The 20,207-nt window shown below is 35.7% G+C and overlaps 1 protein-coding gene and 1 pseudogene across 1 annotated transcript; both read right to left on the bottom strand.

The window, feature by feature from the left end:
• Positions 1-7,406: 7,406 nt before the first annotated feature.
• LOC121474987 lies at positions 7,407-8,358 on the bottom strand (annotated as a pseudogene).
• Positions 8,359-18,112: 9,754 nt separating this feature from the next.
• LOC121474988 (olfactory receptor 2L8-like) lies at positions 18,113-19,051 on the bottom strand. The gene has a single exon (XM_041728135.1). The coding sequence runs from the start codon at positions 19,049-19,051 to the stop codon at positions 18,113-18,115; it is 939 nt and encodes a 312-aa protein (XP_041584069.1).
• Between the last annotated feature and the right edge of the window lie 1,156 nt (positions 19,052-20,207).

Consider the following 20,207-nt stretch of genomic DNA (forward strand, 5'->3'; position numbering starts at 1 on the left):
ACATATATGAAATATCACTCAGCCATAAAAAAAATGAAATATTTCCATTTGCAATGATGTGGATGGAACTAGGTAGCAATATGTTAAATGAACTAAGTCATTCAGAAAAAGACAAATACCATATGATTTTACTCATGTATGGAATTTAAGAAACAAAAGGGATGAACATGGGGAAGGGAAGTAAAAGTAAAATGAGATTAAAACAGAGAGGGAGGGATCCCTGGGTGGCGCAGTGGTTTAGCGCCTGCCTTTGGCCCAGGGCGTGATCCTGGAGACTCGGGATCGAATCCCACATCAGGCTCCTGGTGCATGGAGCCTGCTTCTCCCTCTGCCTGTGTCTCTGCCTCTCTCTCTCTCTGTGACTATCATAAATAAATAAATAATTAAAAAATAAATAAATAAATAAAACAGAGAGGGAGGCAAATCATAAGAGACTCTTAACTCTAATAAACAAACAGGGTTGCTGGAGGTAAGGTGAGGGAGGGATGGGGTAACTGGGTGATGGACATTAAGGAGGGCACTTGATGTAATGAGCATTGGGTGTTATATGCAACTGATGAAACACTAAAGTCTATCCTTGAAACTAATACTACACTACATGTTAACTAAATTAAATTTAATTGAAAAATTGTCAGAAAGCCAATTCAGAAGCACAATTATAAAGCTACCGGTGGCTCTAGAAAAAAAGCATGAAGGATTCAAGAGACTTCATGACTGCAGAATTTAGATCAAATCAGGCTGAAATAAAAAATCAATTAAATGAGATGCAATTCAAACTGGAGGTCCTACAACCAGGGTTAACGAGGTAGAAGACCAAGTGAGTGACATAGAAGACAAGTTGATGGCAAAGAGGTAAACTGAGGGAAAAGGAGAAAAACAATTAAAAGATCATGAGGATAGGTTAAGGGAAACAAAAGACAGCCTAAGAAGGAAAAATCTACAATTAATTGGGGTTCCAGAGGGCGCTGAAAGGACAGAGGTCTAGAAAGTGTATTTGAACAAATCAAAGCTGAGAACGTCCCTAACATGGGAAGGAAAAGAGGCATTCAGATCCAGGAGATAGAGTGTCCCCATCCTCCAATATCAATAAAAACCGCTCAACACCTTGAAATTTCATAGTGAAAGTTGCAAATTCCAAAGATAAAGAAAAAATCCATAAAGAAGCAAGAGACAAGAAATCCCTAATTTTTATGGGGAGAAGCATTAGGATAAAAGAAGACCTCTCCACAGAGACCTGGCAGGCCAGAAAGTGCTGGCAGGATATATTCAGGGTCCTAAATGAGAAAAACATGCAGCCAAGAATACTGTATCCAGCAAGGCTCTCATTCAGAATGGAAAGAGAGATAAAGAGCTTCCAAGACAGACAGGAACTGAAAGAATATGTGACCTCCAAACCAGCTCTGCAAGAAAATTTAAGGGGGACTCTTAAAATTCCCTTTAAGAAGAAGTTCAGTGGAACAATCCACAAAAATAAGGACTGAATAGATATCATGACGACACTAAACTCATATCTGTCAATAGTAACTCTGAACGAGAACGGGCTTAATGACCCCATCAAAAGGCGCAGGGTGTCAGACTGGATAAAAAAGCAGGACCCATCTATTTGCTGTCTACAAGAGACTCGTGTTAGACATAAGGACAACTCCAGCCTGAAAAATAAAAGGTTGGAGAACCATTTACCATTCAAATGGTCCTCAAAAGAAAGCAGGGGTAGCCATCCTTATATCAGATAAACTAAAATTTACCCCAAACACTACAGTGAGAGATGAAGAGGGACACTACATCATACTTAAAGGATCTATCCAACAAGAGGACTTAGCAATCCTCAATATATATGCCCCGAATGTGGGAGCTGCCAAATATATCAATCAATTAATAACCAAAGTTAAGACATACTTAGATAATAATACACTTGGTGATTCAATCTAGCGCATTCTACATTTGAGAGGTCTTCTAAACACAACATCTCCAAAGAAATGAGAGCTTTAAATGATACACTGGAACAGATGGATTTCACAGATATCTACAGAACTTTACAGCCAAACTCACCTGAATACACATTCTTCTGAAGTGCACATGGAACTTCCTCCAGAATAGACCACATACTGGGTCACAATTAAGGTGTGAACTGATACCAAAATATTGGGATTGTCCCCTGCATATTCTCAAATCATAATGCCTTGACATTAGAATTAAATCACGAGAAGTTTGGAAGTATTTCAAACACATGGAGGATAAGTATGACCTTGCCAAAAGATGAAAGGGTCAACCAGGAAATTAGGAATAATTAAAAAGATTCATGGAAATTAATGAGAATTAAGACACATCTGTTCAAAATCTTTGGGATACAGCAAAAGCAGTCCTGAGGGGGGAATACATCGCAATACAACCATCCATTCAAAAACTGGGAAGAACTCAAGCTAAACTTGCACCTAAAGGAGCTAGAGAAAAACAACAAACAGATCATTCAATTGGAGAAGAGAATTAATAAACTGTGGAGCAGATTAACAAAACTAGGAGTGGTTGTTTGAAATAATTAATAAGATAGATACACCATTAGCCAGCCTTATTAAAAAGAAGAGAGAGAAGACTCGAATTAATAAAATCATGAATAAGAAAGGAGAGATCACCACCAACACCAAGGAAATGCAAACAATTTTAAAAACATATTATGAACAGCTATACACCAATAAATTAAGCAATCTAAAAGAAATGGACACATTTCTGGAAAACCAAAAACTACCAAAACTGGAACTGGAAGAAATAGAAAACCTGAACAGGCCAATAACCAGGGAGGAAATTGAAGCAGTCATCAAAAACCTCTTAGGACACAAAAGTCCAGGGACAGATGGCTTCCCAGGGGAATTCTATCAAACATTTAAAGAAGAAACCATACCTATTCTAGTAAAGCTGTTCAGACAGATAGAAAGAGATGGAATACTCCCAAACTTGTTGTATGAGGCCAATATCACCTTAATTCCAAAACCAAACAAAGACCCCACCCAAAAGGAGAATTATAGACCAATATCTCTGGAACATGGATGCAAAAATTCTCAACAAGATACTAGCCAATAGGATCCAACAATACTTTAAGAAGATTATTCACCATGACCAGGTGGGATTTATTCCCCAGATGCAAGGCTTATTCAACACTCATAAAACAATCAATGTGATTGATCATTTCAGCAAGAGAAAAAACAAGAAACATAGGATCCTCTCAATAGATGCAGAGAAAGCATTTGCCAAAATACAGCATCCATTCCTGATCTCAGATTCCCTCCTCTTCAGAGTGTAGGGATAGAGGCAACATTCCTCAGCAGCTTAAAAGCCATCGACTAAAAACCCACAGCAAATATAATTCTCAATGGGGAAGCACTGGGAGCCTTTCCCCTAGGATCAGGAACAAGACAGGGATGTCCACTCACCACTGCTCATCAGCATAGTACTAGAAGTCCTAGCCTTAGCAATCAGGCAACAAAAAGAAATAAACAGCATTCAAAATGGCAAAGAAGAAGTCAAACTCTCCCTCTTCGCAGAAGACAAGATAATGTGCCTAGGAAACCCAAAAGACTGCATTCCAAGATTGCTAGACCTCATACAGCAGTTCGGCACTGTGGTAGGATACAAAATCAATGCCCAAAAATCAGTGGCATTTCTAGGCACTAATAATGAGACTGAAGAAACATGAAATGAAAGAGTCAGTCCCATTTACAATTGCACCCCAAAGCATAAGATACTTAGGAATAAACCTAACCAAAGTGGTAAAGGATCTATACCCTAAAAACTACCAAACAGTTTTGCAAGCAATGGAGGAAGATACAAAGAGATGGAAAAATATTCCATGCTCATGGATTGGAAGATAATATTGTGAAAATGTCAATGTTTCCCAGAGCAATTTACACGTTTAATGTAATCTCTATCAAAATAACATGGACTTTCTTCAGAGACTTAGAACAAATTATTTTAAGATTTGTGTGGAATCAGAAAAGACCCCGAATAGCCAGGGGAATATTAAAAAGAAAACCATAGCTGGGGGCATCACAATGCCAGATTTCAGGTTGTACTACAAAGTTGTGGTCATCAAGACAGTGTGGTACTGGTAAAAAAACAGACACATAGATCAATGGAGCAGAATAGAGAATCCAGAAGTGGACCCTCAACTTTATGGTCAACTAATATTTGACAAAGGAGGAAAGACTATCCACTGGAAAAAAAGACAGTCTCTTCAATAAATGGTGCTGGGGAAATTGGACATCCACATGCAGAAGAATGAAACTAGACCATTCTCTTTCACCATACACAAAGATAAACTCAAAATGGATGAAAGATCTAAATGTGAGACAAGATTCCATCAAAATCCTAGAGGACACCCTTTTTGAACTTGGCCACAGTAACTTCTTGCAAAATTCATTCATGAAGGCAAGAGAAACAAAAGCAAAAATGAATTATTGGGACTTCATCAAGATAAGAATCTTATGCACAGCAAAAGTAACAGTCAACAAAACTAAAAGACAACCTACAGAATGGGAGAAGATATTTGCAAATGACGTATCAGATAAAGGGCTAGTATCCAAGATCTATAAAGAACGTATTAAACTCAACATCAAAGAAATAAATATTCCAATCTTGAAATGGGCAAAAGACATGAAGAGAAATCTCACAGAGGAAGACATAGACATGGCCAACAAGCACATGAAAAAATTCTCCACATCACTGGCCATCAGGGAAATACAAATCAAAACCACAATGAGATACCACCTCACACCAGTGAGTGTGGTGAAAATTAACATGAACGAAAACCACAAATGTTGGAGAGGAGGTGGAGAAAGGGGAACCTTCTTGCACTGTTGGTGGGAATGTGAACTTGTTCAGCCACTTTGGAAAACTGTGTGGACGTTCCTCAAAGAGTTAAAAATAGATCTGCCATATGACCCAGCAATTGCACTGCTGGGGATTTACCCCAAAGATACAGATGTAGTGAAATGCTGGGACACCTGCACCCCGATGTTTATAGCAGCAATGTCCACAGTAGTCAAACTATGTAAGGAGCCTCAGTATCCATTGAAAGATGAATGGATAAAGAACATGTGGTTTATGTATACTTTGGAATGTTACTCTGCCATTAGAAACGACAAATACCCACTATTTCTTCGATATGGAGGGACCTGGAGGGTATTATGCTCAGTGTATAAGTTAGTCGGAGTACTGTCATTTTATGGTCTCATTCATTTGGCGAATATAAAAAATTAGTGAAAGAGAATAAAGGGAAAGGAGAGAAAATGATTGAAAATATCAGTGAGGGTGACAAAACATGAGAGATACCTAACTCTGGGAAATGAACAATGGGTAGTGGAAGAGGAAATGGGCAGAGGGTTGGGGTGATTGGATGATGGGTACTGAGCGGGCACTGGCGGGATATGCACTGGGTTTTATGCTATAAGTTGGCAAATTGAACTCCAATAAAAAAATTAAAACAAAACAAAAACAATTACTTTTAAGACTATTGACAATGATACAAAGATATTATCAAAGAATCTCTAAAATGTTTCAAAGTAAATACATTTTCTTACCACTATCACCGCTCACTTACATATCGAACACCCATGTTCAGTTTATTAGCCATCAAATCATATCAACTTTGAATTTGGCATATGACGTTTTCACAAAAAAAAATGTGGATTTTTTTTGCCACCCATTAAAATCTAGGAAGTAAGAGGTCATCCTATATTGGATATTGACATATAAGTATCAAGAGCACTTCGTATAATTATTTGGCTGTTTGTATTAAAAATATGCTTTATCTATGACCATGCAATTTCACTCCTAGGAATATGAGCAACAAACTGACTTCATATGCCCACCAAAAATGCTGTACAGGAATTTTTATAGCAGTTTTATTTATAACAACACAAATATCCATCATCATGTGAAAATAATTGCAATATATTCATATAGTAGACTGCCAGACAGCAATATAAGTGATTGTAATATTGAAGCATGTAAAACTGTGGTTGGAGATTTTGGTTCATAATGAAGATTATCAACAGTTTAACAAATGCATCTGGGCACACAAAAAATAAGTTATTCTTTGTTCAGTCAATGAATGTCTTTACTCAAAGATAATAGCAGCATAATAATATAACCATAGTTGGAACAAAGGAGCTAACATCGAAGGAGAACGGGACACTCAATGATGGAAATATTTTTACTGCATTTTTCAGTAATTCCATCCTGCAGTTCCTCAGATCCTAGCTTAATTTTGAGCTTTTAAAATTCCCTTATATTTCACCTCCTACTGTCCAGATGGCTTCCTTATATCAACCTACTCAATCTAGTCACTTCTTGTCCATCATTACCATCCTGGCCAAAGACATTGCCTTGTCAGAACTAGACAGCTGCAACAGCCTCCCAAAGGCCCGTTTCAATTTTTTTCTGCAAACCTTGCAATAGTTGCCTATTGTCTTAGATAAAATTCAATATCTTACCATGGTTTACTTTACTTGTAATATTCTGACTCCATTGCATCTACTCATTTCCTGCAATGCATCAATTTGCTCCTTGATCTTTGATTCTTCCAAGCATATTCCTTGACCATGGCATTCTCATTTCCTTCTTCCTCAATCAAGGACAACCACCACCCATTTGATTTGTTTTCTAATCTCCTTTTAGTTTTAAATCAAATACCACATTCTTAGTTTGCCTTTTCCAGGAAATTATATATAAAATTGCAACTATTGTAACTTCCTGCCTTATAATTATGACAAATATTACTCTGGTACACTATAAAATTTATTTTTAATTGATTAACTGTCTCTCCACACTAATTATAGTAGTCAATTTATATTTTTGATAAATCTTACATCACCAGTTCTTGTTACAGCACCATACACACAGGTAAAATATTAAAACATTTTTTGAAAAAAAATTTTTGAGTGAAAAGATAAATTAATGCATTATATACTTTTCTCTGTTACTGTGTGCTCATTTACAGATTCTCTTGATGTCATATGCTTCAATAGACTATACACTCTAAAAATTTTTAAAAAGACTATATGCTCTATGTATTGCACTTTAGGTGTTACAAAGGGAATTCAATATATTTTTGATATGGAAACACTGGGGTAGCAGGATTGAGTTATATATCTTTAAAAGTTAAACACGTTGGAATACTACACTATTTTCCTAGCTCTATATTAAATATCCATCTAGTTCCTAATGGTATTTCAATTATTTCTGAAACCAAAAGGAATCAAAACATTTATCAATTTATTTAATAAACATTTATTGCATGTTACATTGAACATTCTATCTGTCTAGGCAGTATTCTAGCACAGCTTTTTATATTGTTCAATCTTAATCAATAAAGATTCCAAAAGTCATATTTTCTGTACAAATATACATGCACACTACATTCTTTCTATGGCCCTGATCACCTCTTTATTCCTCAGGCTATAAATAAGTGGGTTCAGAAGAGGTGTGATGATGGTATAAAACACCACCCCTGCCTTATCCTGTTCTGGAGAATGCATGGAGTGAGGCCTTGTATAGGTGGAGAGAGTAGTTATATAAAATAGGCTTGCCACAATCAGGTGAGAGGAGCAAGTGGAGACAGCTTTTATCTGTCCTTTACCTGAGCTCATCTGGAACACAATAGTAATTATTCAGGCATAGGAAGCCAGAATGGCCATGAATGGTAGCAGCAGAATGATAAGCCCACTGAGGAGGACTGTACACTCATACTGGGAAGTATCCTGACAGACCAATGGCAAAAGTTATGGAATTTCACAGAAAAAGTGGTTAATGATCCAAAACCTACAGAACCAAAGTTGAAATACATACAGTGTGTGCACTAAAACTTTGGTAGAACTACTGGCCCATGCACTTGTGATCATGAACCAACAGATCTTCTTGCTCATGAGAACAAGATAATGTAAAGGATGACAGATAGCTGCATATCTATCATAGGACATGAAACCAAGGAGGAGGGCTTCAGTCCCACCAAGGGCCAAGAATACAAAGGTTTGAATCTCAAAGCCTAATAATGTTTACTGTTTGATAAGAAGTTAGTGGTCATCTTGGGCACTGTTGTGGAGATATACATGATGTCGATAAAGGAGAGCTGGCTGAGTAGAAAGTACATTGGAGTGTGGAGTCTGGTGTCCACCTGAATGAGAAGGACCAGTATGATGTTCCCCATCAGAGCCATGGAAAAGAGGATTACAATGGCAACAAAGAGGAGCGTATCTATTTGAGCACATTGGAAAAAAAATAGAGTATAAAATCAGTTTCTACACTTTTATTTCCTGTCTTCATGACTTAAATCAAAATGTCAAAGCCGATAATATCTGAAAATTCCATGTAACAGCACTGATTGCCTTTTAAGAGAAAATAAAGTGATGGTTATTAAATGCAAGAAACTTATTTTCAATATTCTTAGTGAATATATCTCATTCATTTAAATAATGCATTCTGTGTCTACTGATTGAAAGCCACTTAACAAATGATGAAACAAAAATAAAGATTGTTACAGAATGTATAATTAAATTACAACTTTAAATTGGAAATAAAATTTTTTTCCCTCTCTTTTGAATATCTTCAACATAATAGGTTGAACATGTGTTCTTTTATTATAAAAATATCATATTGTTAATTCACTCATAAAAGTGATAAATTTGGCACAACATATTTGGTCAACACAAAACAGATTTAGGCCTTCTGTTAAGCATATGCAAAGCTATCTAATCAGCTTTTCTCCAAGTTTTAATTCCAAAGATAATACTGTGTTAAATATCAAAAACATTAAATGCTGGGGGAAAAAAAACACCTCCAGATAAAGAAATTATTTTAGGTCATGCCACCTATAATAAATAGGTAATAAACAAACAAACAAACAAACAATATTTTATTTGATAGGTGAGAGAAAAAAGTTCAAAAATGAGTGGTAAATTTAGAAACATCTAAAAGATATCTTGAATCTATATCCAAATAATAAGAAATTTCCTACCTCCCACACTCCTCCTCCTCCAACATTCCATTTGTCACTTCTCTGATTTAAATGAAACTCCAAAGGAGAGGTTCAACTGACATTAACATAAAATAAATATATTGAGGACTAACAGATTTTATGTTATTATATTCATCAATATATTTAAGCAGATTCCAATCCTGAAGGAATTGAATTAAATGTAGTTCTGGTGCATTAATGATAAAGGCCTTCACTGTGAGTTAAACAAATTAAAATCATATCCACTTAAAGTATATTGCAGAATGTTTGTCAGAGAGAGGAAGCAATATTTTTTTTTTATTCACAATGGTAGGTTTAAGAACTACTATATTATTCTTAGATCCATAAATGGAAAGTCACAAATATCTACTTAAATAACTTTATCAATTACATTTGTAATTAAATCTATCATTTATAGGTTCTTCTGTTTCTCTTTATTATCCACAAATATTCTTGGGCTCAATCTCAAGACGCTGAGATCATGACCTGAGCTGAAACCAGGTCATGGTTAAACTTAACTGACTGAGGCACTCAGTTACCCCTCTTTGATAATATTTTTACAAAACTGTATTACTGGAGGATCAAATATATCAGGGTTATATAGAAGGAACCACATAATCTTAATAATCGAGCTATGTAATGTGGCATTGCTGCAAAGAAGCAGAAAAATAAATTTAAAAAGAAAACTTTTATAATTTAAAATTGAAACTATTACTATTACTACACTATGAATTACTTACTGTTATTACTTACTGTTATTCATTACCTGAGACAATAAGCCTTCAATCATTAGCATAAACAATTCAGTAGATAGTAGAATTTAAACATAAAAGTCACTTTCTTAACCATAGTACACAACTTTTAACATCTCAGATTTTATTTATTTATTCATAGAGACACAAAGAGAGAGAGAAGCAGGCTCCACGCAAGGAGCCCAACATGGGACTCGATCCCGAGTCTCCAGCTAGGGCTGCAGGCACGCTAAACCGCTATGCTGCTGGGGCTGCCCACTTTCAACATCTCAAATTAAGTGGTTAACTTTCTGCTTATTCATGGCAGAAACTCATATGCTGTTTGCACAAACCCTCTAGAGAAACTTGGTCTCTAGTCAATAATTAAATGTATCGTCTTCATTGATGATTTTGTGTGTGTGTGTGTGTGTGTGTGTGTGTGTGTGTGTGTGGAGCTGCTGTCATTACTGAACAAGCAAATTGAAATTAAGGTGAATACTCAAAATATAGCTGTTCAAGTGAAAAAGAGTCAGATAACTTTTAACTCCTAGGTTTACAAAATTATTAACTATTTTACTTTTAAACATTCATATAGTCTAGGAGATGTAAATGACTCAAGAGATGCTTTATGTTAAATATTGCAGTATTTTTACTTAAAAAAAAAGCTTAAGAAGATTAGCATGGTCATAGGAGTAGGAGACTCACATTTCTGAGGGTCCACAGGTTGAATACTAATGTAACCAATCAGGTTCATTGTGCCCAAGATCATAGACAGGAAGTTAGATAATGACACGGTACTCACGTAATATTATTCTTTTATTTTAAGGATGTATTTATTTATTTATTCATGATAGACAGAGAGAGAGAGAGAGAGAGAGGCAGAGACAGGCAGAGGGAGAAGCAGGCTCCATGCTGGGAGCCTGACACGGGACTCGTTCCGGGGACTCCAGGACGGTGCCCTGGGCCAAAGGCAGGCGCTAAACCACTGAGCCACCCAGGGATCCCTATGTAATATTATTCTATTAAAACAAGACTTATTTAATCTGGAAAAATTAAAGAGACAGAATTTTAACTAATCTCCATAATTAATTCTTTTTCACATCCTCTCCAACATTTGTGGTTTCCTGCCTTGTTAATTTTCCCCATTCTCACTGGTGTGAGGTGGTATCTCATTCTGGTTTTGATTTGTATTTCCCTGATGGCAAGTGATGTGGAGCATTTTCTCATGTGCATATTGGCCATGTCTATGTCTTCCTCTGTGAGATTTCTCTTCATGTCTTTTGCCCATTTTAGGATTGGATTTTTTGTTTCTTTGCTGTTGAGTTTAATAAGTTCTTTATAGATTTTGGAAACTAGCCTTTTATCTGATACGTCATTTGCAAATATCTTCTCCCATTCTGTAGGTTGTCTTTCAGTTTTGTTGACTGTATCCTTTGCTGTGCAAAAGCTTCTTATCTTGATGAAGTCCCAATAGTTCATTTTTGCTTTTGTTTCTCTTGCCTTCGTGGATGTATCTTGCAAGAAGTTACTGTGGCTGAGTTCAAAAAGGGTGTTGCCTGTGTTCTCCTCTAGGATTTTGATCGAATCTTGTCTCACATAGAAGAGTTGGATTCTTAACCAAGTAAGCCATCCAGATTCCCTGAAGTTGAATAAGCTTTAATAGTGTTTATCAATTCCTTGTTTTTATTTTTACTTGATATATTGTTAGAAAATATTTTAAATGTTTTATATAACAAGAAAAGTAAATTACTTGGGATGGTTTTGTAAAAAATAAATTTCAAATAGTGCCTGTGGTATAAAAATAGTGGTATGTCCTTAGGAATCCAAACACAGGGCCATGTGGTAGAAGTCTATTGCAGTGGTGGAGGGGAACTGGGGAAGGCTGGCTTACTCTGTTCAGATAGGAGAATAGGAACATGATGTAACTTAATGTTCACTTTATTTACTCAGGGATTTATTCCTTTCTATTGAGACTCATGATAGCAGCTACTGATGATTTTAAAGAATTAAATTAGTTAATACAGGTACATAACATATAACATTGCCTAATAAATTGCAAGCGGTCAGTAAGTGTATATTTGCCCTAATTCTGCAAATACATAAACTAAAAATTGGATCTTGTGAAGAACAGAGAGCCTTTTGCCGGGAAATTGTGGAAAGTGTGTATATTACAAGATATTAAGGTGAGAATGAAATAAAAATTATGCTTAAGGAAATCTTTTACCAATCTTTGCTTATGATAGTATGATTTATCAATCTTGTTTTTATGATTAGTGTCTTTTTATCATATTTAAAATGTGCTCTTGCATCCCAGATCATGAAAATATAGTCCTAAATTATTATCTTGATGTTTTATTCTTTAACTTTTAACATTTGGACATACTGCCATCTATATTTATGTTTATTTTTAATTTGCAAATGATCAGAATGAGCACATCTTTCCTGTTTTGTTTTGTTTTGTTTTTACAATGAACATGCAGTTGATCCAGCAGCTTCACTGACCTAACTGACCACCTTTGTCATAAATTATAAAGTACAAATCTGTATCTGGACTCCCTAATTTACTGCATTTTTCTGTGTTTGAACTAATATGACAAATGATTATTGTGTTTTATTATAGGTTTTTATATTTCATAAAGTACATATTCTCATTAATTATAAATTTTCTTTGACCTACTTAGGTACTTGTGTCAATTAATTCTATGGTTAACTTGAAAACTCACATATATACACAGAAACTGATGGGGTTTAATGGAACTTATACTAACTTTGTATATGTGTTAACTATGTATATATATGTATTATGCATATATATGAGATATATATGTAATTGTCTTGTTAAATTTATTTATTTATATTCTTCTTTTCTTTGATAATTTCACTTAAGCTTATTAGTTTCTTACCATGAATTGCTTATCTGTGTATCATTTTCCTAAAAGATTCAGAATTCTATTGTAATGTCTATATTTCCCCATGTTTTATTTAGCTGTAGGATAATTTTTCACTCTGATATACACAGAGTTTATTATCTATCAATTCCACTCCTTGATAAATACCCATCAGAAATACATGTATGTGTGTTACAGAAGGCAATTACTAGATGTTCACAACAGTACAATGCACCATAGCCCCAACCAGACACAATCCAAATATCCATTGCAACCAGAATGCCTAAATAGACTATATTTAATTATATAACAGCATAACACATAGCAACAAAAATCAATTAACTACTTCTAAACAAAACTCTGTATGAATCTCAGGAAAATAATATTAGATAAAAACAGCCATATACAAGAATTACATACAATACGAGTCCACATATTCAATTGCAAAAATGTGTACAAATAATCAGCCTGTTACAAGTAATTATACTGATACTTTTGGAAGGAAAAGTAGGTAAAGAATGGGAAAGGATGGGAAGGCATCTACATGTGCTTGTAACATGCTACTAATTTCATGTAGGTGTGTTTAATTTATGATCATCTTACTCTACATAGAAAACCCAAAAGACTTCACCCCAAGATTGCTAGAACTCATACAGCAATTTGGTAGCGTGGCAGGATACAAAATCAATGCCCAGAACTCAGTGGCATTTCTAGACACTAACAATGAGACTGAAGAAAGAGAAATTAAAGAGTCAATCCCATTTACAATTGCACCCAAAAGCATAAGATACCTAGGAATAAACCTAACTAAAGAGGTAATGGATCTATACCCTAAAAACTACAGAACACTTCTGAAAGAAATTGAGGAAGACACAAAGACATGGAAAAATATTCCATGCTCATGGATTGGCAGAATTAATATTGTGAAAATGTCAACGTTACTCAGGGCAATTTACACGTTTAATGCAATCCCTATCAAAATACCATGGGCTTTCTTCAGAGAGTTGGAACAAATTATTTTAAGATTTGTGTGGAATCAGAAAAGACCCCGAATAGCCAGGGGAATTTTATTTTTTTTCTTTTTCTTTTTTAATTTTTATTTATTTATGATAGTCACAGAGAGAGAGAGAGAGAGGCAGAGACATAGGCAGAGGGAGAAGCAGGCTCCATGCACCGGGAGCCCGACGTGGGATTCGATCCTGGGTCTCCAGGATCACGCCCTGGGCCAAAGGCAGGCGCCAAACCGCTGCGCCACCCAGGGATCCCGCCAGGGGAATTTTAAAAAAGAAAACCATAGCTGGGGGCATCACAATGCCAGATTTCAGGTTGTACTACAAAGCTGTGGTCATCAAGACAGTGTGGTACTGGCACAAAAACAGACACATAGATCAATGGAACAGAATAGAGAATCCAGAAGTGGACCCTCAACTTTATGGTCAACTAATATTCGATAAAGGAGGAAAGACTATCCGCTGGAAGAAAGACAGTTTCTTCAATAAATGGTGCTGGGAAAATTGGACATCCACATGCAGAAGAATGAAACTAGACCACTCTCTTGCCCCATACACAAAGATAAACTCAAAATGGATGAAAGATCTAAATGTGAGACAAGATTCCATCAAAATCCTAGAGGAGAACACAGGCAACACCCTTTTTGAACTTGGCCACAGTAACTTCTTGCAAGATACATCCATGAAGGCAAAAGAAACAAAAGCTGGGCTTTCCTGTCCTGAGGCTTTCGCTGCCTAGCCTTAGCCTGGCTCCTTGCGGGGCCCCTCCCCCACTTGATTCTTTTTTGTTTTTTCCACTTTCCTACCCTGTTAGAAGTGAAAACCCTTCTCGCTGTAGCATTCCAGCTGTTCTCTCTTTAAATCTCAGGTCGGATGCATAGGTTTCAGGATGATTTGAAAGTTATCTAGCTAAGTTGGTGGGGACAGGTGACTTGGGGACCCTACTCCTCAGCCATCTTGCCCTGCCCCCAATCCCCTAAATCTATGCTTATATTCTGTAATTCATTCTGTCTTTGGTAAGCTTCATTATTTTCCATTATTTTATCCTTTATATCATGTATTCATTCCTTGCTTATTCCATCTTTGTGTTCATTACATTCAATGTTTTTAAAATATCACTTACTGCCATTTTAATTTCTAGTTTTCAAAAAGAATTCTTTATTTTAGAGAGAGAGGGCACAAGTGGAGACAGGGGTCAAAGGAGAGAAAGAGAAGCAGATTTCCTGCTGAGTGTGGAATCTTACTGGGATTCTATCTCAGGACCCTGAGGTCATGATCTGAGATGAAATCAAATGTTGGATGTTTAACCAACTAAGACTCCAGCCACCCCATTTCTGGATTTTTTTTTTTTTACTCTTTTACCTGTGTGATAAGGGCTTCCCTTTCATTTTTTTTCACCTGGTTTTCTTCAATTTTATTTTTTTATAATAAATTTATTTTTTTTATTGGTGTTCAATTTGCCAACTTACAGAATAGCACCCAGTGCTCATCCCGTCAAGTGCCCTCCTCAGTACCCATCACCCATTCACCCCCCCCCCCGCCCTCCTCCCCTCCCACCACCCTTAGTTCATTTCCCAGAGTTAGGAGTCTTTATGTTCTGTCTCCCTTTCTGGTATTTCCCACACACTTATTCTCCCTTCCCTTATATTCCCTTTCACTATTATTCATATTCCCCAAATGAATGAGAACATATAATGTTTGTCCTTCTCCGATTGACTTACTTCACTCAGCATAATACCCTCCAGTTCCATCCACGTTGAAGCAAATGGTGGGTATTTGTCACTTCTAATGGCTGAGTAATATTCCATTGTATACATAGACCACATCTTCTTTATCCCTTTCATTCTTAACTCAAGCCAGTGAGCAGCCTTATGATTCTTGCTTTAAATTCTCCATCACTTATATTACTTCTCCATCAGTTATATTATGGGTCTATGGGTCTAGACCCAAAGACCCAGGTCTCTGGCTATTTCTTCTTCCTCTCCCTGTGCCCTTCCCCTTTCATTCTCTCTCTCTAAAGTAAATAGATATATCCTCCCCCCCCCCCAAAAAAAAGGAACTCCAAGATTTAGGAATGTGATGTGGGCAGGTTCTGCAGTGTTCTTCTGGGAGAGTGTCTCCCTGTGCTGGAATTGAGTGAGATTTGACTTAGAGGCACAGATGCACCAGAATGCAAGGTCATGGGACTTGGAGCTAGCAGGCTCAGCAGCCAGTTTCAGAGTGGAGTTGTCCCAGTCAGGTCACTCTGAATTTATGCTGAGGGTCAGGGGAGGAAAATGGTGACTGCTGGCTCCTTTGTCCCTGGAGAGGTGTCTACATGAAAGTTACCTCTCATAGACATGCTCCCAAAAAAAACAAATAATCTCCCCTCAGGCTGTCCTCAGATCTTGCTGTCTGCCTCTGGTTTCTTGCTTGTCTTCTTTTCCAGAAGCAGGGCAGCATTGCAGGGCTCTATATCAGCCAAGCCTACAGACCTTTAGAACTCCAGTATTCAAACACCAGATGGTTGCAAAAACTCATAAAAATCAGCCCCTCTCCTTTTCCCAGTCAGTGACTTTGGGGAAGTGTTCTCCTGGAGCATTCCCCTGGATAGCATTCATCCTCCCCTTTCTCTATGATCAGGGCTCCCTCCTCTTCACAGCGCTAATGCTCCATTTATCCCCCAAAGTGCACCTCTGCACTTCCTACCTTCTTCAGTGTGGCTTCTTATTTCATTCTATTTGTGGATTTTGTTATGTCAGTCTTCAGATCAATTTCTATGGTATTCAGAATGATTTATTAGATATCTAGTTGTGTTCAAGGAATAAGATGACCTTAGGGTCTTCCTACTGTGGGTCCATCTTAGCTCCTCCTCTCACTCTTTTTTAATATACTATTTTATTTTTAAGTTGGACTGAATTTATTTTAGTTGAAAAATGAATTCACTTCAGTTAAGAACCTTAGGTAATCACATTTTAATTTCCAAATTAACATAATTGAAAATGCTTGCTGGTAATGAGTTAATTAATGATCATTTGGTGACTAAAAGTAAGCAGTTAATGTCCTTTTTTTTCTTCCAGATTTGAAATTTTTATTATGTAATATGAAGTAAATTTTCCATCTCAAACAAATGCTTACTTTTGGAAAATATTACTATATTACATAGTTTCTTGTGATGAGAATATTTACCCATGATATATCTTAGGAAGACTAATTCCCAGATCAAGCTCATAGCTAGCTAATAATCTATAAATCTCTAAAGGCTTACTTAGTTTTAGTATAAAAATATCCAAATTTATATATATATATACCTTCTTCTAGTTTGGAAGAAAAATATTTATTTCCAATTCAAGGACTTCTTATATTTTGATTCTAACTTCTTTATTTAAATCTTCTCCCAGAAAATAAAAATATAGCAGAATTGTCCCATGAACAATGATATTCATTCATCCATAGTGTTCAGGTGTACAGCTAATCTGGAGAGAATGGCAGGACTTTTGTGGGCTAGTGGTTGAACAGATATATCTATTAAAAAATGTGGTACAGAAAGTTAACCCGGATCAAACCTCTAATTCTGCTTCATTAGAATTATGAGAATACTAAATGTATAATGTAATATACACAACAGAAATGATCTGATAAAAGAATATTAACAGATTTGGGAAATGTAAAGTTTGAGCTTTTAGAGGAATTATTTGGAAGCAGGTCTGATTTATTACTCATTGCTAGATAGTATGTAACTCTCATCAATTTTTTAAATATAATGGCTCTCACTCTTAGTCTATTTTGCTTCTCCTCAATCAAAATTATTTATCCTGAGGTAGACCTGTAATAAATTGCTTTCTTTTTATTAATTTATTTTTTAAATAAATTGCTTTCTAATGATTCATGAAAATGACCCATCTAGATTCCCCCTCATGAAAGATATAAACTCAATTTCCTTTCTAATGGTGGGAGAACTTCTAATTTCATGAGAAAATTTTATGCCAAATCTCTGTATCTATCACTTTTCCCTGAAAATTGGGAATCAGAAAAACCAGCATTCACTACTTAAGAATAAACTATAATAGAAATGAAACAAATATCTATCTATCTATCTATCTATCATCTATCTATCTATCATCTATCAATATATGTCTTTATATAAACCTGGAAATGATACAATGTTTATTGTTCTTTTGTCATTTTTTAAGCATTTAGGGAATATGCACTAAGTGTATAAGTAGTGTATTGAATAATGCCATCAAGCTGGATTGTTTCTATTATCACTTATGCATACCAAGAACACATTATTGCCCACAAGTTAAAACAAAATATTTACCTTCACAAAGAAAAAAAAGGAATTTTATGAATATACAATTACTTTGTCAAATCTCAGTTATTTTAATCTTCCAGATTATTTTATTCTCTGTCTTCAACCCTAGAATAATATTGTTCTTAGGGAGTATACACGGAGAAAGTGATCTACTTCTGAGGCAGCAGGCCAAATAAGAAATTCCTCTACGTCTTTTCAGAGCTGATCCTCTGAATCAGTCGTCTCAGGGCCCCCATTACCTCCTTATTTCTCATGCTGTATATGATGGGATTGAGCATTGGAGTTAGGATGGTGTAGAAGACAGCCAGAGTCTTGTCTTCTGTTGGAGTTCGCAGGGATCTCGGGCGTAGATAAGTGTAAGCGAAGGGTGCATAGTAGAAAGTCACCACAGTGAGGTGAGTGCTGCAGGTAGAATAGGCTTTCTTCCTCCCTTCTGTTGATTGCATGCGGCAGATGGCAAGGAGGACCCGGCCATAAGAGCATGCAATGCCAATGAAAGGAAACACAATTAAGAGTGTGGTGCTTACAAACACTGTGTACTCATAGATCCAGGTGTCCATGCAGGCCAATGTCAACATGGCTGGGACATCACAGAAGAAATGGTTAATGGCTCTGGATTGACAGTAAGGTATATTGAGGGCATATGCAGTGTGGGCACAGGAGTTGATTGAGCCCATTATCCAAGATCCTGTTATCATCAGCACACACACTCTTTTGCTCATACGAATGGCATAGTGGAGAGGAAAGCAAATAGCCACATAACGATCATAGGCCATTGAGGCCAATATTAATCCTTCTCCACCTGCTAAAGTCAGGAAGAAGAAGCTCTGAACCCCACAACCAATGAAAGAAATAGACTTGTTTCCAGAGAGATAATTAGAAGCCATCTCAGGGACAATGGTGGAAATGTAGCTCAGGTCCATGAGGGAGAGCTGACTAAGTAGAAAATACATGGGTGTGTGGAGATGGGTGTCTAGGAAGATGAGGATGATCATGCACAAGTTGCCAAAAAGCGCCATTAAGAAAATGAAAACAATGAGAATGAAGAAGAACAGGCCAATTCTTGATGGTGGAAATAACCCCAATAGGAAGAAATCTGTAGAATTTGGGTTATTATTTTCCATGGGGCATTACTTTTGTTTCCCCTAAAGATAGACACACATTAAATATAGAAAAATAAACTCTTATTAATTTGTTATTTTAATTACACTGTGATTTATTCAGGAATCATTGCAGCTTTAAAATAATAATAATAATAATAATAATAATAATAATAATAATAAATACCAACAATGATAACAATATACAACTATTTTGAAAAGAAAAACATTTTTCCTCATAGATAAAATTTTTATTTTATATATTATAAAATAAATGTAGATTTATTTTATCCACATATCCAATGCAAAAATATTTTTAAAATATTTTAAAGAAATCTGCAAATTTGTAATGACTTTATTAAGATATGTTTACTTTATTTTCCTACATAAATTTAACTATTAACAAAAGCAGACGTTACATCTCGTGTGTAGGCTTTATTAATTAATATAAATAAACTAAATTACAGACTCATATTTGAATGCATTTTTATAACACTTAGGGGATGCTTTTGTTATAATTAAGCCCAACATTTCTGAAACTATGGTAGCCTATTGGATCATATTGCAGACATATATTCATTTCTTTGGAATTTGCTCAAAAATCTTGCCGAATCAAGCCTCTTAGCACCACATATCATTTTTTTACTGCTTTTTCCTCCAGAAATATACAATGAATTATTTTTGCCAAATACTATTTACACAAAGCAATTTTCTTCTTCCTCCTTACCCAAATTCCAAAAGCCCTAGTTAAGTAAACACTTTTCATGAGAACTTATTCTTCAATTCTTTTGTAGCTTATATGACTACATTTAAGTTCTTAAAAAAAAGATGTACATTCTGTTCATCTGCTTCTCAATAGTTATATGATGTTATGCATTGTGTTATGGTACATTTTCTTACTTATTCATTTTTTGCACTTTTTTGTTTTTGTATATTCAAAGCTATTTCCATTTCTAGATAAATGTGAGTTTAACAAATATCTGTATCACCCTTCTCTCATACATTTCAGTTAGTATAATAACAAATAATTAGAAGGAGTTAAAATGGAAGAGAATTAGGGGGACCTTAAACTTGTCTGACCCCCTGAATATATAGAAGACACAAGAGAATCCTTTACTTCAGCAATGGAAGAACTAAAATCTAGTCAGGCTGGGATTAAAAATTCTATAACCTACATGCA

This window comes from Vulpes lagopus, chromosome 13, assembly GCF_018345385.1.
Source record: "Vulpes lagopus strain Blue_001 chromosome 13, ASM1834538v1, whole genome shotgun sequence".
NCBI lineage: Eukaryota > Metazoa > Chordata > Mammalia > Carnivora > Canidae > Vulpes > Vulpes lagopus.